At 46.2% G+C, this 22,226-nt stretch overlaps 1 protein-coding gene across 3 annotated transcripts in view; it reads left to right on the forward strand.

The window, feature by feature from the left end:
• The first annotated feature begins 16,081 nt into the window (after window positions 1-16,081).
• Window positions 16,082-22,226, forward strand: part of LOC142304183 (adhesion G protein-coupled receptor E3-like) — a 125,369-nt gene continuing 119,224 nt past the window's right edge. For all 3 annotated transcript variants that reach the window (XM_075346308.1, XM_075346309.1, XM_075346310.1), the window contains exons 1-2: window positions 16,082-16,115; window positions 22,113-22,145. In XM_075346308.1, coding sequence (XP_075202423.1) covers window positions 16,085-16,115; window positions 22,113-22,145 — 64 coding nt within the window. In that variant the 5' untranslated portion in view covers window positions 16,082-16,084. The remainder of the gene's footprint in view (window positions 16,116-22,112; window positions 22,146-22,226) is intronic.

Below are 22,226 nucleotides of genomic sequence, written 5' to 3' on the forward strand. Positions count from 1 at the left end.
TTGAGGTTGCCGAAAGGACCGTGGACGGGTGGTGGCCCGGCGGTACCGGAGCGGTATACAAAGAGAAGCCAGCACCATTGGCAGGGGCCTTTCGGATCCCGGCAAGGCTAGGAGTCGCCGTGAATTTGCCAAATCCGTCAGTGAAGGGGACCTCTGGGTCTCCCAACAACCAAGTCCCGATTGAAGGCAACAGTCCAACCGTTAGAGAGAGACACCGCCACCGCCAAGGCACCAGTTTCTCAGGGCCAGCGCCTGCGGGCAAAGAGGGGCTCCTCTGGCCCATATCCAAGCCGGGGAGCGGGTTACCGGTGGGAACCCATCGCTACCAACATTTCATTAGGTGCAGGGACAGAGACCGTCACCGTCAACTACCGGGGAAAAGCAACAGCAGCCGTCCGTGGGAACCGTCTTTCCAGCCGTGTGTTTTACCGAGAACTGTGTCACCGTCTCAGGCTGAGTGAGTACCACAGTGCCGTGAGGCACAGCGCTGCCCCCGCGTCCCTGCACCCCACCAAGCCCTGCACCGGCCCTGCCATCCAGCATCCCCCACCTCACCACTGGGCCCCGGGACAACCACCCCCTACCCACGGAGGGGAGAACTAACAACTTTGCTGCTCCCTGTCACCGCTCTCGGGATCCCCATACAGAGCAGCGGTGGTGTCCATACAATCACCACAACCGTGGGTGGCGTCACGGACAATAAACTATCCCAAAAACCAAACCCCTTTCACTCACGGGCGAGGAGCGCCGCTCGAGTCTCCGGGATCCGGCCCATCGCTCGAGCCACCGAGCAGCAGCAGGCCGCAGCAGCAGCGGCAGCCGGACACGAGCAGTGGGAGAGCGCAGTGTCCCCTCCTCCGCCCGCGACAGCTGCAGGTTGCTATTTTTAGGCTGGGAAGGGCAAAATAACCATGGTCCTTCCCAGCCTGATAATACCAGCCTGCAGCTGTCTGCTTTACCTTGTTGATTATCAAAAATTGAGAAGACTCCCACGCCGTTTTTTATACTAATTAATTACTTTATTTACTTACTTCCTAGCAGTGACCTGGGAGTCAGAGATGTGTCTAGGTGTCTTCCCCCTGCTACTTCCATTACATTTGAGTGCTCTTTCCATCCCTATCAGTGATTTTCTGGCCTCCCCAGCCCTCCTAGGGGTAGTCTGCCAGAAAAATGTTTGAGTGCCCCATTAACTTCCATTATCAGGAAACTACTAAACTCCAAATCCAAACTAAAATCCTTGCTTCTCCATCTCCTTTGTCAGTATGAAAAATGTAGACACTTACTGCAAAGAGATTTATTTTTTTTGTATAAAAATGCTAGATTATCATTTAATGGGGCTGTCTAGTTTCTAGGCCAAAAAAATTCCAATGGAAATAAGCTAATAAAACTGCTCACCTGTTCAATTTCCTGACAATCCAGTGCTGATATTCTGGCAGCCTTTATTACCATGCTGTGTGTACATGGCAGCTGAAGTCAATCAGTGTCCTCAGTGGTCACATGCTGTAATAATTGGTATCATGAGCATGTGTTGAGTGGTGAAGCCACAAACCATAGCTGTAAAGTCATCCCTCCGGGTTGTTTAGTTGTCATCCTACCACTACTTAGTGTTACAGACATTTTTGCTAATAAGATACATTAATGTTTCAGCACTCTGTTCAGACTCCACTGCCACAACTCTATTAGGCCTCTGTCACACGTTCGTGCTCCGGTACGTGTATGGATAGTTTTCTCATGTACTGGAGACACGGGGACACGTTGACATATGTTTTCCTATAGTTTTGGGCACACGTAAGTATTTTTGCACAGAACGTGTGTCTGTACTTACGTGTGCCCGTGTGCTCCATACGCCGACATGTCTGTTTTTCTCCGGCATCACGGGTGTCACATGGAACGCAAATGTGACGCCCTGGGCAAGCTAGGGGTCACAGGTAATGACACCACCACACCCTACACCCCGGTTAGGTACACCAAGGCTAAACCAGAAATCCTTGTTGCCTTCCCCATTGGCTGATGTCCACACCAGGGGGTGGAGCCAGGCGGTTGGTCTCTACCCACCAAGGAGTTCACAGTCCTGGAGGCAGGAAAACCAGGCAGATTAGGTTTGGAGTTTGAAGTAAAAGGAGGGAAAGTAGTGACAGAGAAAGAGCCTGAAGTTAGTCCGGGTGTGTGCCCCGGACTGAGACAGCAAGGTTAGTAGACGGCGGTGACTGTCTGCAGAGGAGGCTGATCGGAGTTACCGTAAGGACCGCGGACGGGTGGTGGCCCGGCGGTACCGGACCAGTACACAAGGAGAAGCCAGCACCATTGGCAGGGGCCTTTCGGATCCCGGCAAGGCTTGGAGTCGCCGTGAATTTGCCAAATCCGTCAGTGAAGGGGACCTCCGGGTCTCCCAACAACTAAGTCCCGATTGAAGGCAACAGTCCAACCGTATGAGAGAGACACCGCCACCGCCAAGGCACCAGTTTCTCAGGGCCAGCGCCTGCGGGCAAAGAGGGGCTCCTCCGGCCCATATCCAAGTCGGGGAGCGGGTTACCGGTGGGAATCCATCGCTACCAACAGTAAACTTAGGTGCAGGAAAAGTGACAGTCACCGTTAACTACCGGGGAAAAGCAACAGCAGCCGTCCGTGGGAACCGTCTTTCCAGCCGTGTGTTTTACCGAGAACTGTGTCACCGTCTCAGGCTGAGTGAGTACCACCGTGCCGTGAGGCACAGTGCTGCCCCCGCGACCCTGCACCTCACCAGGCCCCGCAACCGGCCTGCCATCCCTCATCCTCCCCCCCATCACTGGGCCCCGGGACAACCACCCCATACCCACGGAGGGGAGAACTAACAACTTTGCTGCTCCCTGTCACCGCTCCCGGAATCCCCATACAGAGCAGCGGTGGTGTTACCAACAAAAATCACCACAACCGTGGGTGGCGTCACGGACAATAAATCCCCAAAACCAAACCCCTTTTCACTCACGGGCGAGGAGCGCCGCTCGAGTCCCCGGGATCCGGCCCATCGCTCGAGCCACCGAGCAGCAGAGGCCGCAGCAGCGGCGGCCGGACCCGAGCAGTGGGAGAGCGCAGCGTCCCCTCCTCCTCCCGCGACACAAACGTGTCACACTTAACACACACGGACCACACGGATGTGTTCCGTGTGACACGCGCCGCAGAAAAGACATGTGTCTTTTAAAGAAACAAACCTTTACTCACCTTCTCCTGCCCTCTTGTCTCTGCCGCTGCTGTCACTTGTTGCCGACCGCCGCTCATTATGCTCATTTAATATTCACTTCACTGCGGCCGGAAGCTGCAGCAGCGGGGAGTCGGCAGGACCAGAGACCGAAGATCAGCACCACGGACAGCAAATCCAGGGACAGGTGAGTAGAAAGTTCCCGTTCTCCGTGTGTTATCAGGGATAACACACGGAGAACACACGTAGGCCATACACACAGCACACCAAGGGCAATCCGCACCTCTGACACGTCCGTGAAAAACGTGCATGTTTTTCAGGGACGTGTGACAGAGGCCTTAGATTGTTGTTCCAATGCTGCTACTCAGGCTCCAGTGCTATTCCTCTTCTACACTATTGATCCAGGCTGTTATTCCCCTGCTATCCTATTGTTCTGGCGCTGTCATTGCTCTGTTATACTATACTGCTATACTATTGTTCCAGCGCTGTTATTCCTCTGCTGTACTATTATTCCAGCACTGTTATTCCTCTGCTGTACTATTATTCCAGCACTGTTTTTCCTCTGCTTTACTATTATTCCAGCACTGTTATTCCTCTGCTGTACTATTATTCCAGCACTGTTATTCCTCTGCTGTACTATTATTCCAGCGCTGTTATTCCTCTGCTGTACTATTATTCCAGCGCTGTTATTCCTCTGCTGTACTATTATTCCAGCACTGTTATTCCTCTGCTGTACTATTATTCCAGCGCTGTTATTCCTCTGCTGTACTATTATTCCAGCGCTGTTATTCCTCTGCTGTACTATTATTCCAGCGCTGTTATTCCTCTGCTGTACTATTATTCCAGCGCTGTTTTTCCTCTGCTGTACTATTGTTCCAGCAATGTTACAACTCTGCAGTGTAGTTCTTCCAGCCCTACTACTTAGTCTCTGTTGTTACATTTCTGCTACATTGTAGTTGCAGTGATTCTTCAGCTCTGCTATTACAAGGATAACAATTCTGCTATGCCAATTTCTGTTGTTCAATTTCTGCCACATCAGTTGCCATAGTTCCAGCTCTGCTATATCAGGTACCATGGTTCCCGCTCAGCTATATCAGTCATTGCTTTTCCCGTTCTGCTACATCTCCTCTGCATCAGAACCACCTTTTCCATACTGCTCAGGAACTGCTCTTTCAGACTAGGGGCGTCAATGAGCCACATCACCAGATGAGATACAATGAGGATGAGATGAGACTGCACAAAACTAACCATAATTCCATTCCTTTTATGAAGAACACTACACCTCCCTGCATGATATGGCCACTGGATTGGACCAAAATGCAAAGTTATTAAAGGGGTGGTTCACTACTCTGCAATAGTGGCCCCATCCCTGTAAAACTGATAGGGAAGGCGTTTTCTAAATACCTTGTTCAGCCAATTCTGCCTGTGAGCGGCGCTATTGTGGTCCTCTTATCCCCATGAAGTGACCTCCAGGCTCCGTGACCTCTGAGATACGGTGATGTCACGTCAACTTCCAGTTGACCCAACATCACCGATGCAGCCACAGTCTTCCTGAGTGACTGGGCTTTGGGCAGAGTTTCACCACTCATCACAGCCCAGCATCACTCCTGCTTGCGGTGCTCTGCAGTGAGGAGAGTGCGCACAACATTCTGCGCTGTGATGCTGGGTTGGTGATGAGCGGTGGAAGTCCACCCACAGCCCAGTCACTTATGGAGTCTGAGGCCAGCCTTCTTAATGTCGGGTCAACTGGAAGTTGACGTGACCTCATTGGATTTCAGAGGTCACGGAGCCTGGGGGTCACTTCATGGGGATGAGCGGACAGCAATAGAGCTGCTCACAGGCAGAATTGGCTGACCAAGGTATTTGACAAGAGTCTTCCCTATCAATTTTAAAGGGATGTGGCCACTATTGCAGAGTAGTGAACCACCCCTTTAAACTCTATACATAGAACTCTGCAAACCCCAACATGTCCTCACCATGGGATGTGCACATAATACAATTTTATTAGTTTACTTGCACTATCACTTTATTCTACTGGATGTGCCCGCATTCTCTACCAATGGATATGACAAAAACAAAAGAAAATGTCTCTGATCTCACAGTGAAAGTTTCTGTAGAGATGAGGTTCCACTAAAAGGGAACCGATCACCAGATTTGGTGATTATAAGCTGCAGCCACCCCTAGTAAGCTCTTATATACAACATTCCAGAATACTGTATATAAGGGCCCGGGCCACTGTGTAGAATGAAAAAATCACTTTATAATACCTGAGGGGTGGTGCGTTGCAGACTGGTCGGATGGGTGTCTCCATTTTCTGAGTTTGGCGCCTCCTTTTTCAGCCATCTTTGTCCTCCTTCTTCTGAAGCCAACGTGCATGATGCATCCTACGTCATCCACACTAGCCGACACTGAGGTCCTGTGCAGATGCACTACAATACTTTGCTCTGCCCTGCATAGGGCACATCAAAGTGCGCCTGCGCAGGACCTCAGTGTCAGCTTGTGTGGATGACGTAGGATGCATCATGCACCCAGGCTTCAGAACAAGGAGGACAAAGATGGCCGAAAGAGGAGGTGCTGGTACCAGAGAATGGAGACACCCATCCGACCAGTCTGCATCGCACCGTCCCTTTGGTGAGTATTATAAAGTGATTTTTACATTCTACACAGCGTCCTGGACTCTTATATACAGTATGTTAGAATGCTGTATATAAGAGCTCACTGGGGGTGGCCGCAGCTTATAGTCACCAAATCTGGTGACAGGTTCCCTTTAAAATACATTAACAAGAGACGCTAAAAAATGAAGAACTAAATGAGATCACATGCCCACAACAAAGAGACAGTAAGAAAGTCTGTGCCAAATATTAATTTTAATTACATTTCTGGCTTTCTGCCATATTAGTAATTTACAAGGATTATGTGGTATAGAATAACGTGATTGTCTTCAGCTAAGACTATTTATCCACTGTTAACTTTCCTTCACTTTTTCAGGACCTAGTCCTTTGTGTGAGGAGTAATAGGAGGAGAACATCCAGAGCCCTACAAAAATGACAATAAGTGAGCTACTGGTGTGCGTGTTTCTTCATACTGTCAAATACTCCATTAGGGCCAGGTCAGGTAGTGGGGACTATACGTAAGGCCCCGTTACACGCAACGACGTATCTAACGATATATCGCCAGGGTCACGGATTCCGTGACGCACATCCGGCCTCGTTAGCGACGTCGTTGCGTTTGACACCAACGAATGTCCATTAACAATCAAAAATACTCACCTTATCGTTGATCGTTGACACGTCGTTCATTTTCATAAAATCATTGATTGTTGAGGACGCAGGTTGTTCGTCGTTCCCGAGGCAGCACACATCGCTACGTGTGACACCTCAGGAACAAGGAACTCCAGCTTATCTGCGGCTGCCGGCAATGAAGAAGGAAGGAGGTGGGCGAGATGTTACGGCTGCTGATCTCCGCCCCTCCGCTTCTATTGGGTGACCGCTTAGTGACGCCGCTGTGACCCTGCACGAAACGCCCCCTTAGAAAGGAGGCGGTTCGCCGACAACAGTGACGTCGCTAGGCAGGTAAGTCCGTGTGACGGCTCCTAACGATTTTGTGCGCCACGGGCAGCGATTTGCCCATGACGCACAAACGACGGGGGCAGGTGCTTTCACCAGCGATATTGCTAGCGATATCACTGCGTGTAACACCCCCTTTAGAGTCCCAGACCCTGTAGTTTGATTAGCATTCATGAGAAAAGACCAGAATGGGGAGGTACACCGCAGAATAAAGCAAAACCAAAAATAGGAAAGTCAGCTCAGCCTCCAGGAGACAATGCACGGAAACTTGAAGTGCCACAAGGTAGAATATCGAAAGTGAAAAAAAGCCAACATCAGGATTTTCTTAAAAATAAGAATAAAAACGTTGCAGCTCCCGTAACCAGGATAAACTGGAAAATATGTCTTGAGTCATTGCATGTTTAAAGCAGGTTCACTCTGAGCACATGTAGCAGACATAAAAGAGTCTGGAGATGCAGTGGTGAACGTAATGCTGCATGCAATATCAACTAGTATGACCGATTTGGTGGTGGGTCAGTGATGGGTTGGGAAGGTGTATCCAAGCGTGTAAGTACCCGCCCCCGTCGTGCATGCGATTGTTTGTGATCACTGCCGTAGCAAACATTATCGCTACGCAGCGTCACACATACTTACCTGGTCGGCGGCGTTGCTGTGACTGCCGAACAATCCCTCCTTCACGGGGGAGGGACGTTCGGCATCACAGCGACGTCACCGCAACGTCACTAAGTGGCCGGCCAATGAAAGCGGAGGGGCGGAGCTGAGCGTGATGTAAACATCTCGCCCACCTCTTCCTTCTGCATTGCGGCCGGCGGCAGGTAAGGAGACGGTCCTCGCTCATGCGGTGTCACACATAGCGATGTGTGCTGCCGCATGAGCGATGAACCACAACGTTAAACAACCCTTACCGATTTTTGAGTTTGGGACGACCTCTCCATGGTGAACGATTTTCACCATTTTTGAGGTCGCCTAAGGTCGCTGCTAAGTATTACACGCTGTGATATCGTTAATGACGCCGGATGTGCGTCACTAACAACTTGACCCCGACGACAAAACATTAACGATATCGTAGCGTGTAAAGCCCCCTTTACTCCTCACTACCACCCCACTTCTCCCCTCTGCAAATCCCTCCATTGGCTCCCAATTCTCCACTGTATCCAATTCAAACTACTAACACTGACCTACAAAGCCATCCATAATCTGTCTCCTCCGTATATCTCCAAACTAATCTCCCGCTACACTCCAACACAAAATCTCTGGTCCTCCCAAGATCTCCTTATTTCCTCCTCACTCATTCGCTCCTCATCCAACTGCCTCCAAGAATTCTCCTGAGCATCCCGTCTTCTGGAATTCCCTGCCGCAACACATCAGATTATCTGCTACACTTGCAAGCTTCAAACTCAACTTGAAAACTCATCTGTTCAGAAATGCCTATAGTCTCTAATGACCCTACCACCTCACCACCATGCCGGAACTGCCGCCTCACCATCGCCCCACCTACTGTTTCCTCCCTACTATCCTATAGAATGAAATTCCGCAAGGGCAGGGTCCTCTTCCTTCTTGTCTAACTATTGTAGCTTGTTTATGTATTTTGTATGTAATCCCTTCTCATGTACAGCACCATGGAATCAATGGTGCTCTATACATAAATAATAATAGTGCATTGTTGCCTTGCTTTCTTCTGATGCAGGACAATGTCCAGCCTCATCTGACCAGAGTAAAAGTAAGCAGTTCCTGGATAATGAACACATTGATACCATTGATTGGCCTTCATGTCACCCAAACCATTATCCACCAATATAAATCCACTGGCAGATGGCCTCAGATGCATCTGTAGACAACCAAGTAGTTCTACAGACTGTCCAGAAGCTCACTGATGCCCTAATCCAATCCTGTAAGAAGATTCCACAGGACGCCATCCACTATCTCATCTCGACAAGAGTAAGTTCTCTTATTGATCCAGGAGCAGTTTGGTGATGAACAATGCTTTTTCAAGCAAGATGGAGACCATGTCACAAGTCAAAAGTGATAGCTAAGTGGCTCGGTGAGCAAAGTATTTAAAGTTTGTGTCCATCGCCAGGGAACTTTCCAGATCTCAGTCCGATAGAGAACCTGTGGTTAATCCTCAAAAAGTGGGTGGATAAAAATGTCGCGGGCGGAGGAGGGGACCCTGCGCTCACCCACTGCTCGGGTCCGGCTGCTGCTGCTGCTGCTGCTCGGTGGCTCGAGCGATGGGCCGGATCCCGGGGACTCGAGCGGCGTTCCCCGCCCGTGAGTGAAAGGGGGTGGTTTGGTTTAGGGATATTGTCCGTGGCGCCACCCACGGTTGTGGTGAGGTTGTGATACCACCGCTGCTCTGGACGGGGATCCCGGGAGTGATGACAGGGAGCAGCTTGGATGTTAGTTCTCCCCTCCGTGGGTAGGGGGGTTGGTTGTCCGGGGGCCCCGGTGAGGGGTTTAGGGATGGCAGGCGGGTTACGGGGCCTGGTGAGGTGCAGGGTCGCGGGGGCAGCGCGGTGCCGCACGGCACGGTGGTACTCACTCAGCCAATGACGAATGCAAAGTCTCCGGTAAAACAAACGGCTGGATAGACGGGTCCCACAGACGGCCGCGGTAGCTCTCCCGGTAGGTTGGCGGTGACTGCCTTTCCCTGCACCTGTGTTGTGTTCACGGTTCCAATGGCTTCCCACCGGTAACCCACTCCCCAGCTTGGATGGATGCTGAAGGAGCCGCTTTTGCCCGCAGGCTCTGGCCCTGGGAACTGTAACCTTGGTGGTGACTGTTTCCCTTTACGGTTTGAGCTGTTGCCTTCAATCGGGTCTTGACTGCTGGGAAACCCCGGAGGTTCCCTTCGCTAATGGATTTGACCGGTTTTACGGCGACTCCTAGCCTGGTCGGGGTCCGTAAGCCCTGCTAGCCCAGTCTCCTCTACTGCCACTTTACTCCTCACTTCAACGCCTCTCAAAACTAACTGATCTCAACTCCTTTTCCCGCCTCCAGGACTGTGAACTCCTCGGTGGGCGGGGCCAACCGCCTGTCCCACCCCCTGGTGTGGACATCAGCCCCTGGAGGGAGGCAACAAGGATTTGTGTTTGACTTCGGTGTGCCTAGCCGGGGTGTGGGGTGTGTTGTTGTAGTACCTGTGACGTCCTGGCTTGTCCAGGGAGCCACAAAAAAAATACAGAAATTCTGATAAACTCCAAGCACTAATTAGGCTAATTGACCATTAAAGGGAACCAATCACCAGGATTTTCATATATAACCTAAAGCCAGTGCTATACTGGCACTACCATGCTGAGTCTCTACATACCATTAATGGTCAGCTCAGATGTTTCGGTTTTGAAATCCAAGAAAGTAAAGTTTATAAAATTGGGAGCTTCTTGAGTGACAGCAGCTGAGAATCAGATAATAGCTGGGGGGGGGTTATTCATAGTTATCCCCTCCCCATGTTAGAATTAGCATAAGTATTATATAATTGATGTAACTTTTTACTTCCAGGACCTGTGCTGGGGTTATACCCGTGTGACCAGAAGAAGTGGGACCTTAGCCAACAAAGCTGATATCAGGAAGCAACATTTTCCTATTGGCTGAGGCCTGAGGCTTATGTTCACATGGGTATGACATCAGCACAGGGCCTGGAAGAGAAAAGTTACATCAATTGTATAATACTTATGCTAATTCTAAAAGGGGAAGGGGATATCTATGAATATATGATCTTCTCCAGTGCAACTGTCACTCAAGAAGCTGCTCATTTTATAAACTTTACTTTCTTGGATTTCAAAACCTAAACATCCGAGCTGACCACTACAGGTATGTATAGAATCAGCCTGATAGTGCCAGTATAGCACTGGCTATAGCTTATATACGAAAATCCTGGTGATTGGTGCTCTTTAAAGCATCATTTTATTCTCAACAAATGACACAATTTAATGTTAGTAAAGATTTTAAACTTTAATCATTTGTTCATTGAGATCCGATGCGTAATTTAAGTGTCCCCTTCATTTTTTTGAGCTGTTTATGGCAGTACCCAGCATAACCTTATCTTATTTTTGTGTTAGACAGAATGTACTTCCTATTATTTTACTGTTCATGAGAACTTCATCTCCACATTCTACGTTCGTAGCGGTTACCAAGAAATTTGCTTTTTTGTCTCGTGTCTTCTATTTACTTCCTCCTTCAGCTGTGAATGCAATATATGCTATTTTCTGTAATTGTAATTCCCATAGGCCTTGTTTCTCCCCATCCTGTCTTTGCAACATCACTTGTAAAATTTTGTACGTTCCTCTTTCTTCCCCATCACCTTAAACTACTTTAATGTGTAACTAAACGTTTAAAAGATTTTCTTTTTACACATTGTAACCCCTAAAAAAGTATGTACAATACAGCGCAAGTGTTTTAGATAGGTGGAAGTGTTAATAGTTTAATTGAATCAATTAACAAAATGCAAAAGGAACAAAAGAGAAATCTAAATGAAATTGACATTCAGTGTAAATAAAACTTTGCATCCAAAAAGCATCGAAGCATCAATTCCTCTAGAGTCAGTTGCTCACAGTTTGGAAAGGAACTTAGGAGATAGATCCCTCCAAACATCTTGGAGAACTAACCACAGATCTGTGGATGTACGTTGCACAAATCCTTCTGTAGCCTCATGTAATCATAGACAGACTCTTTGATGTTTAGATCAGGGCTTTGTGGGGGCGATATCATCACCTCCAGGGCTTTTTTTTCTTCTTTACGCTGAAGATTGTTCTTGATGACACTGGCTGTATGTTTGGGGCCATTGTCCGGCAGCAGAATAAATTTGCATCCAATCAGACGCCTCCCTGAGGTAGTGTATAATGCATAAGTATCTGAATATACTTTTCAGCATTGAGGTCACCATTAATCCTGAGCAAATTCCCAAATTAATTTGCAAAATTTGCAAGGCCCTTCCACCATGCTTCACTGCTGCCTGCAGACACTCATTAGTCTTCTGTTCTCCAGTCCTTCAGGAAACAAGCTGTCTTCTGTTACAGATAAATATTTCACATTTTGACTACAGAGCACCTGCTGCCATTTTTCTGTACAGCAGTTCTTGTGTCTTCGTGTATAATTGAGTCGCTTGGCTTTGTGTCCATGTTATAAGTATGATTTCTTAACTGCAAATCTTCAATGAAGACTACATCTGGCCAGACTTTCCCGAACAGTAGACTGGTGTAGTTGGGTCCCACTGGTTGACATCAGTTCTGAGCATTGCTGGACATCTCCCTATTTTGAATGGATATAAGCATCATGTGTTTTTTTTATCTGCTGTACAAAGTTTACTTGGTTAACCACTGTCATCAACTTTACCCATTTTTTGGAGTCTTCCATGCTGATAAAATGGCAGATACTTATTCATAATGCAATATTATCAGGGAGGCATCTGATTGGTTTCAAATATATTCTACAACCGGATAATGACCCCAAACATACAGCCAATGTAATTAAGAACTACCTTCAGCGTAAAGAAGATCAAGGAGTCCCTGAAAGTGATGATCTGGACCCCACAGGACCCTGATCTTAGCATCGTCCAATCAGTCTGGGATTACATGAGGAGACAGAAGGATTTGCACAAGCAACATCTACAGAAGATCTGGGGTTAGTTCTCTAAAGGCCACTTTACACACAGAGATAAATCTGTGGCAGATCTGTGGCAGATCTGTGGCAGATCTGTGGCAGATCTGTGGCAGATCTGTGGTAGATCTGTGGTAGATCTGTGGTAGATCTGTGGTAGATCTGTGGTAGATCTGTGGTAGATCTGTGGTAGATCTGTGGTTGCAGTGAAATTGTGGACTATCAGTGCCAGGTTTGTGGCTGTGTACAAATGGAACAATATGTCCATGATTTCACTGCAACTACAGATCTGCCAAAGATTTATCTGTGTATGTAAAGTGACCTTTAGATGTTTGCAACAATCTCCCTGCCGAGTTCCGTGACCATAAGTGTACAGATGACAAGTGACCTAGAAGAACTGATACTTTGATGCTGTTTTGAAGGCAAAGGGTGTCCATGTGAAATATTGATCTGATTTAGATTTCTCTTTTGTTCATTCACTTTTCATTTTGTTAATTGATAAAGAAAATATTAACGCTTCTATTTTTGAAAGCATTCTTGTTGTAATTTTTTTTCCTCCAGGTTCTGGGACCGCGATTTCCAAATGAAATGCAAAATTTACTTTCATCTGAAAACAACACCTTGGACACTGAGAACAGTCCAGTTCTGTTTCTCCTTGGCCCAGGTAAGACGCTTCTGGCGTTCTCTATTAGTTATGAGTGGCTTGACACAAGGAATGAGACAGTTGTAGCCCATGTCCTGGATGCGTCTGTGTGTGGTGCCTCTTGAAGCACTGACTCCAGCAGCGTCCACTCCTTGTGAATCCCCCCCAAATTTTTGAATGTCCTTTTCTTAACAATTTTATTAAGGCTGCTGTTATCCTGATTGCTTTTACACCTTTTTCTACCACACTTTTTCCTTCCACTTTCTACTTTCCATAAATATGCTTGGATACAGCACTCTGTGATCAGCCAGCTTCTTTAGCAATGACCTTCTGTGGCTTACCCTCCTTGTGGAACGTGTCAATGACTGCCTTCTGGACATTTGTCAAGTCAGCATGCTTCCTCATGATTGTGTAACCTACTGAACAAAACTAAGGGACCATTTTAAATGCTTAGGAAGCTTTTGCAGGTGTTTTGTGGTAACTATTCTAGATTTCTGAGATAACGACTTTTGGGCTTTCATTGGTTGTAAGGCATAATCATGAACATTAACAGAAATAAACACTTGAAATACATTCCTCTGTGTGTAATGACTTTATATAATATATGTGTTTCCCTTTTTGTATTAAATTACTGAAATAAATGAACTTTTTGATGATATTCTAATTTATTGAGATGCACTTGTACCTCTATCTAAGGTAAAACTGTCATGAAGTCCCACGCAGTGGCACAACAATACTTTGATCTGTCCTGCTCAGGGCAGATCAAAGTGCGCCTGCGCAGGACCCCAGTGTCGGCTTTTGTGGATGACATAGGACGCGTCATGCACCCAGGCTTCAGAAGGACAAAGATGGCCGAAAGAGGAGGCGCCGGTACCGGAGAATGGAGACACCCATCCGACCAGTCTGCACCACACCTCAGGTGAGTATTATAAAGTGATTTTTACGTTCTACACAGCGGCCTGGGCTCTTATATACAGCATGTTAGAATGGGTAGAATGGTGTATATACAGTTAGGTCCAGAAATATTTGGACAGTGACACAAGTTTTGTTATTTTAGCTGTTTACAAAAACATGTTCAGAAATACAATTATATATATAATATGGGCTGAAAGTGCACACTCCCAGCTGCAGTATGAGAGTTTTCACATCCAAATCGGAGAAAGGGTTTAGGAATCGTAGCTCTGTAATGCATAGCCTCCTCTTTTTCAAGGGACCAAAAGTAATTGGACAAGGGACTCTAAGGGCTGCAATTAACTCTGAAGGCGTCTCCCTCGTTAACCTGTAATCAATGAAGTAGTTAAAAGGTCTGGGGTTGATTACAGGTGTGTGGTTTTTAATTTGGAAGCTGTTGCTGTGACCAGACAACATGCGGTCTAAGGAACTCTCAATTGAGGTGAAGCAGAACATCCTGAGGCTGAAAAAAAGAAAAAATCCATCAGAGAGATAGCAGACATGCTTGGAGTAGCAAAATCAACAGTCGGGTACATTCTGAGAAAAAAGGAATTGACTGGTGAGCTTGGGAACTCAAAAAGGCCTGGGCGTCCACGGATGACAACAGTGGTGGATGATCGCCGCATACTTTCTTTGGTGAAGAAGAACCCGTTCACAACATCAACTGAAGTCCAGAACACTCTCAGTGAAGTAGGTGTATCTGTCTCTAAGTCAACAGTAAAGAGAAGACTCCATGAAAGTAAATACAGAGGGTTCACATCTAGATGCAAACCATTCATCAATTCCAAAAATAGACAGGCCAAAGTTAAATTTGCTGAAAAACACCTCATGAAGCCAGCTCAGTTCTGGAAAAGTATTCTATGGACAGATGAGACAAAGATCAACCTGTACCAGAATGATGGGAAGAAAAAAGTGTGGAGAAGAAAGGGAACGGCACATGATCCAAGGCACACCACATCCTCTGTAAAACATGGTGGAGGCAACTTGATGGCATGGGCATGCATGGCTTTCAATGGCACTGGGTCACTTGTGTTTATTGATGACATAACAGCAGACAAGAGTAGCCGGATGAATTCTGAAGTGTACCGGGATATACTTTCAGCCCAGATTCAGCCAAATGCCGCAAAGTTGATCGGACGGCGCTTCATAGTACAGATGGACAATGACCCCAAGCATACAGCCAAAGCTACCCAGGAGTTCATGAGTGCAAAAAAGTGGAACATTCTGCAATGGCCAAGTCAATCACCAGATCTTAACCCAATTGAGCATGCATTTCACTTGACTTAAGACGGAAAGACCCACAAACAAGCAAGACCTGAAGGCTGCGGCTGTAAAGGCCTGGCAAAGCATTAGGAAGGAGGAAACCCAGCGTTTGGTGATGTCCATGGGTTCCAGACTTAAGGCAGTGATTGCCTCCAAAGGATTCGCAACAAAATATTGAAAATAAAAATATTTTGTTTGGGTTTGGTTTATTTGTCCAATTACTTTTGACCTCCTAAAATGTGGAGTGTTTGTAAAGAAATGTGTACAATTCCTACAATTTCTATCAGATATTTTTGTTCAAACCTTCAAATTAAACGTTACAATCTGCACTTGAATTCTGTTGTAGAGGTTTCATTTCAAATCCAATGTGGTGGCATGCAGCGCCCAACTCGCGAAAATTGTGTCACTGTCCAAATATTTCTGGACCTAACTGTAAGAGCCCACTGATGGTGGCCGCAGCTTATAGTTGCCAAATCTGGTGACAGGTTCCCTTTAAGGGCAGCGCAGCTGGGACCTCTGGTCTGTACAAGAAGCGTGCGGGTCAGATGCAGTAGATTAAGTAAGACCTTTTCATTTCATTATTTACCACTTGTGCACTTTACTAACAAAAACAGAACAGTTTTTTAATTCTATATGCACCTATTTCCCCATAGACATACTAGTAGTAAAGGATTACTCTGATTTGTCCACTAAGTAGCTGCCCACCACCACTTGGCCATGTAGCCACTCTACAGAGCTGGACTTTCACAACATATAACATTTTTTTTTTACTAATGAGTTACTGTTTATGCAGAAGGAAGTGCTATGTAACAAGTGGGGTTATCACAAGAGTGGAGATGGGTGTAGAGGATGTTTCTCTATTATCTCTCTCACTTCTCCTCATCTCTGGTCACAATGCAGAGCTCAAGACGACTCCTGATTTATGGTGGGTAGCTGGATTTTAACATTTTCTTCCAAAACTTGAGACAGCCGAATTCAATCGTAGGAGATCGAGAACTGAGCTACAATTACTTATGTATTTCCAAAATGGCAAAGGTATTCTTTTATATGATCCTAGTGCTTGATCATTTAGTACTTGTATAAATGAAACTTTTGTAATTGTCAGTACCCAAGAGAGCTAAATTGTATTTCCTAGCATATACACAGAAGATTATAAGGATTTGGGATGAGCCCAAACGTCCCATCATTATACCCTTACTGATTAGCTCACCTCCATCCCAACTTTTTTAGGGTTATGGTTTCTCTACCTTTCACTGATGAGGGGTATTAAGGCTGAAATATCTGTATGGAACATGTCTCTAGATGTCGTTACAATACTAAATGTTTTGGTGATGTCTAATGGAAGTATATCAAGAACTTCTCTATCAGTGGATTATTTCTGGTTGGGGGCTTTCTCCTGAGGGTCACTCTAGGTCTATTCTTGGGATCCTAATTCCTGGCTCAATCTAGAGGGACGCTTTGGCTGCCGTCTAAGCAGGTACCGATAAGTTCCATTGGGTTCCGTGAGCATTGGCCACTTTTTCTTACAGAGACTCCTGGTATAAAGGGTCACTGAATAGCCCTGGGCTATTTTAAGTATTAGTGTATAATTGATAATATCCATCTTTGTGCATTGTTGTGTGACTTATGGCTTATTTTTTTGCTTTTTGCACCTGGCGAGAGAAAGCGAAAAGTTATACAGCTGTGTGAATGCTAGAATCATTTGTTGGTTAATATTAGTAAAACCAAAGAACAAAAAAAGACCATATGGGCAATAATAAAACAAATAATTGATGAAAAAAAGTTACATAGGTTGAAAAAAGACCTAAGTCCATCTACTTCAACCTTCCTCCACCAGTTCTACATTTTGTCCCTAAGTCACTTATAACCCACAATGTTGTGTGTACTGAGGAAATCATCCAGCCCTTTTTTAAAAGCTGTTATAGTATCTGCCATTACTACCTCTTGTGGTCGGCATTCCACAGTCTGACTGCTCTAACTGTAAAGAACCCTTTATACTTATATAAAGAATAGATATACTTCATCTATTCTAGGCAATTGATAGATAGCGGATCCACACAAAATGTAAATAAAATGAATTAAAATCGTCACATAAGTATAACAACCAGGAGTGGGGGAAGGAGAAAAGGAAAAATGCTCCGTAAGCATCCATCATGGTTGACTTAGATAGCAAAATAGTTGTATAAATTGCATGTAGCCTAGAAACAAAGCCAATAAAGTGTAGACAAGCTAAAATACACACCATCATTGCTAATCATTAGACATGTGTCTAGATATCAGTGATCATACAATAACGGTGTTATGAAATGTTCATGATTATTGTACTTGTCTATGTATTTCTCTTTTTCACATGTAAAGCACTATAGAATAAATGGCGAGCTACTACTACTAATAATAATAATAATAATAATAATAATAATAATAATAATAATACCCATACTGAGCAGGGTAGGTAAAGTATATACCTGTGAATAGCAGAAACTCCCTTTGGTGAGTTGTGCCCATACCGACGCGCGTTTCGCCCGTGCCTTAGTCATTATTTAATATTAGACATCATGCTTATGGAAAAGCTACATACATCATGGGCCCCATACAGTTTTGTTTTGCAGACCTTTCCGTGATCATAGTATGAGCCTAAAGAATAATAACTTGTTGTATATACTTCTATAAGGTCCAAAATTTTAAGGGCAGGTTTCACTAAAACAAAAATGTATTTAGAAAAACTTGGGCACAATAGATGACATCCAATTAAGCCTTCTGATTTTTTTTTCCATCCAAGCTATTCCTGGTTCCAATGAAATCTGTTACTGCATATTTGGAGTCCATGAGATACAAGCCCCACAGATATAGTCATTTTCATGTGGCCTTAGCAGATATCATTTCCAGCAGCTGTTCTGGGGCATAAGTAACTGTACATGAAAGATGAGAAGAACCGAACTGGGAAGACTTTATGCTCTACTGCTTTGAAATGGCTGTATTTTTTTTTTTATTTTTTTTCAGAAGCAAACCATTATTTGCATGACTCACTTTTTTACCGACAGGCTGGTTTTATTTGCATTTTTTTGCACCTGGGTATAAAAAAGGAACGATTTTCCCACATTTTTTCATTGAACCACTACAGTAATCATTCCAAAATTCCCCCTGCTGTGTGTGAATAGGGTTCATTATTTATGTATATACAAGTAAAATAAACAAATATGTAAAAAAAAAATAATCATAGCAAGCAGAATAATTTTAGTAATTTTTCACTTGTAATGTCAGCCATAATCTGTTCAATTCACAATGAAATACAATGAAATCTTTTCAGGTGGAAAAAAAAAAGAACTAAAATTAGGTGGTTGCATATTTATACACACCCCTAAACTAATACTGTTGAAGTACCTTTGAATTTATGACAGCATTCAGTTTTTTTTGGGTTGGAGTCTATCAGCAGACACGTCTAGAATTTGCGATCTTTGCCCACTCAGCCTTGCAGTAACTCCAAATCTGTCAGAATGGAAGCGCCCGCTTCAGGTCATCCACAAATTTTCATAGGGGAAATTCCTCCTAATCCTCTTTTTTTTTTGCAAAGGCCTGAAGATTGTTCTGCAAAATTGACTGATAGTTGGATCTTTATTTCCTCAATTCAATGAAGTTTCCAGTTCCTGCTGCCGAAAAAAGCCCCAAATCATAATGCTGCTTCCATCATGCTTCACTGTGTGTATAGTGTTCTTTTGGTGATGAACACTATTGGCTTTGCACCAGACACATGTTTTGGAATTACAGCCAAAAAAGTTCAATCTTGGTCTTATCAGACCATAGCACATTTTCTCAACTGCTTTTGTAAGGCTTAATGTAGGTTTTGGCAAAACATATCCAGGCTTGGATGTTTTTCCTTGTAAAAAAAAAGGCTCCACTCCTGCCAGCCTACCCCACAGGCCAGACATATGAAGAATAGGGGAAATTGTTAGCTCATGAAGTACACAACCATTCCTTGCCAAAAATTCCTGCAGCTCCTTTAATGTTGCTGTAGGTCTTTTCGCAGACTCCTGGACTAATTTTCTTCTTGCCTTTGTCGCGGGCGGAGGAGGGGACGCCGCACTCTCCCACTGCTCGGGTCCGGCCGCTGCTGCTGCGGCTGCCGCTGCTCGGTGGTGGCTCGAGCGGTGTGCCGGATCCCGGGGACTCGAGCGGCGCTCCACGCCCGTGAGTGAAAGGGGTGGATTGGTGGTGGAGATTTGGTTATTGTCCGTGACGCCACCCACGGTTGTGGTGATTTTTGGTAACACCACCGCTGCTCTGTATGGGGATCCCGGGAGCGGTGACAGGGAGCAGCTGAGTTGTTAGTTCTCCCCTCCGTGGGTAGGGGTTGGTTGTCCCGGGGCCCAGTGATGGGGTGGAGGATGGGTGATGACAGGCCGGTTGCGGGGCCTGGTGAGGTGCAGGGTCGCGAGGGGGGCAGCGCTGTGCCGCACGGCACGGTGGTACTCACTCAGCCTGAGACGATGACACAGTTCTCGGTAAAACACACGGCTGGAAAGACGGTTCCCACGGACGGCTGCTGTTGCTTTTCCCCGGTAGTTAACGGTGACTGTCTCTTTCGCTGCACCTAGTACTTCTGTTGGTTCCAATGGGTTCCCACCAGTAACCCGCTCCCCGGCTTGGATATGGGCCGGAGGAGCCCCTCTTTGCCTGCAGGCGCTGGCCCTGAGAAACTGGTGCCTTGGCGGTGGCGGTGTCTCTCTCATACGGTTGGACTGTTGCCTTCAATCGGGACTTAGTTGTTTGGAAACCCGGAGGTCCCCTTCACTGAAGGATTTGGCAAATTCACGGCGACTCCAAGCCTTGCCGGGGTCCGAAAGGCCCCTGCCAATGGTGCTGGCTTCTCCTTGTGTACCGGTCCGGTACCGCCGGGCCACCGCCCGTCCACGGTCCTTACGGCAACTCCAATAGGCCACTCCTGCAGACGGTCACCGCCGTCTGCTAACCTTGCTGTCTCTGTCCGGGGCACACACCCGGACGCGGTCAGATAGTTGCTCTACTATCACTTTACTCCTCACACTCTCACGTCCAAAACTAGTCTGCTCTCTTTTCCCGACTCCAGGACTGTGATCTCCTTGGTGAGCGGGACCAACCGCCTGGCCCACCCCCTGGTGTGAACATCAGCCCCTGGAGGAAGGCAACAAGGATTTTTGGGTCTAGCTTTGATGTGCCTAACCGGGGTGTAGGGTGTGGTGATGTCATTACCTGTGACCCCTGGCTTGTCCAGGGCGTCACACCTTCTTCTCTAATTTTGAGGGACATCCAGTTGTAAATAATGTCACTGTTGTGCTAAGTTGAAACCACTTCTTGATGACATCTCTACAGTGCTCCATGATATATCTAATGCTTAATAAAAAAAAATTACCTCTCTCCTGATTAATAACTTTCTACAATGAGATCCCTTTGCTGTGTTGTATGCTGTTTAGGGACCATTACTTTTACTGTAAAATGCAATTAAGAAAATGTAGTGAATATCCTACTTAACAGTTACATTTTATATGTAGCTAATCAAATCACTGTAAATGATGGCAGCCTTGTACTCACTACTAGGTAACATGAGTATAAATGTGATTGGCAAATTTTCAACACAATCACATCCCCTGTTAGGCCGGTTTCACACATCCGGCTTTTTGCCGTTTTGCCGGATGCGGTTAATACAGTACAATGACAGCGCTGTAACTTCCGGGTCACATGCGCCGGTCACATGACAGCATGTGACCGGCGCTTGTTGCGCTGTCATTGTACTGTATTAACTGTACGGGAGAGCGCCGCATCCGGCAAAAAGCCGGATGTGTGAAACCGGCCTTAGAAGAGGGTGTTCACACTTATACAACCACATTATTCTAGTTTTGATATTTTTATTTTCCCCCTTAAAATGATTTCTGTTTGTTTCTTAATGGATTTGCACAGAATATGGATGACAGTAAAAGTGGAAAAAGTTCTAAATGATTCTTCTTGGTATGATTCTTTTACATGACAGAAACACAGCATTTTAACAGGGGTGTGTAGACTTTTTATATGCACTCTATTCTCATTAACACATATGTAATATCTGTTAGGCTAAAGGCCCCGTCATACGGGACGGTATACCCGCCCCCGTTGTTTGTGCGTCACGGGCAATTTGTTGCCCGTGGCGCACAAAGTTGTTTACCCCCGTCACACGTACTTACCTCCCGAACGACCTCGCTGTGGGCGGGGTCACGGATTCCGTGACGCACATCCGGCATCGTTTGACATATCGTAGTGTGAGACAGCTACGAGCGACTGTGAACGAGCAAAAATACTCACCTTATCGTTGCTCGTTGACACGTCGTTCATTTTCATAATATCGGTCAAATTCCTGGATGCAGGTTGTTCGTCGTTCCCGAGGCAGCACACATCGCTCCGTGTGACACCCCGGGAGCGACAAACATAGCTTACCTGCATCCCGCCGGCAATGCGGAAGGAAGAAGGTGGGCGGGATGTTACGTCTTGCTCATCTCCGCCCCTCCGCTTCTATTGGGCGCCCGCTGTGTGACGTCGCTGTGACGCCGAACGTCCCTCCCCCTTCAGGAAAAGGATGTTCGCCGCCCACAGCGAGGTCGTTCGGGAGGTAAGTACGTGTGATGGGGGTAAATGACTTTGTGCGCCACGGGCAACAAATTGCCCGTGACGCACAAACGACGGGGATGGGTGCGATCGCTTAAGCGATCACACGATATATCGTCCCGTGTGATGGGGCCTTAAGGCTTTCAGTGACCATATGTGCTCCATTTGGACCCTGGTGGTTATTTAAGTTTGGTATAGCATAACCACAAGGAGTTTGGAGGCAACGGCCATAATATGTCCCCTACAGCACAGTGCCTGAAGTCTGCTTGTCTACACATGACAGCTACATGTAACAGATTTTTTTCTTCCCCAGGTCTCTGCGTCATTCTGCGCTGCCCAGGCAGAGGTAAGTTACAGGGGTAATAAAGGGAATAGTTTGGATGTGAGGGAGGAGATGATATAGTGGCTGGTTGTGTAATGTGTAATA

The sequence above is a fragment of the Anomaloglossus baeobatrachus genome, chromosome 4 (assembly GCF_048569485.1).
Source record: "Anomaloglossus baeobatrachus isolate aAnoBae1 chromosome 4, aAnoBae1.hap1, whole genome shotgun sequence".
Lineage (NCBI taxonomy): Eukaryota > Metazoa > Chordata > Amphibia > Anura > Aromobatidae > Anomaloglossus > Anomaloglossus baeobatrachus.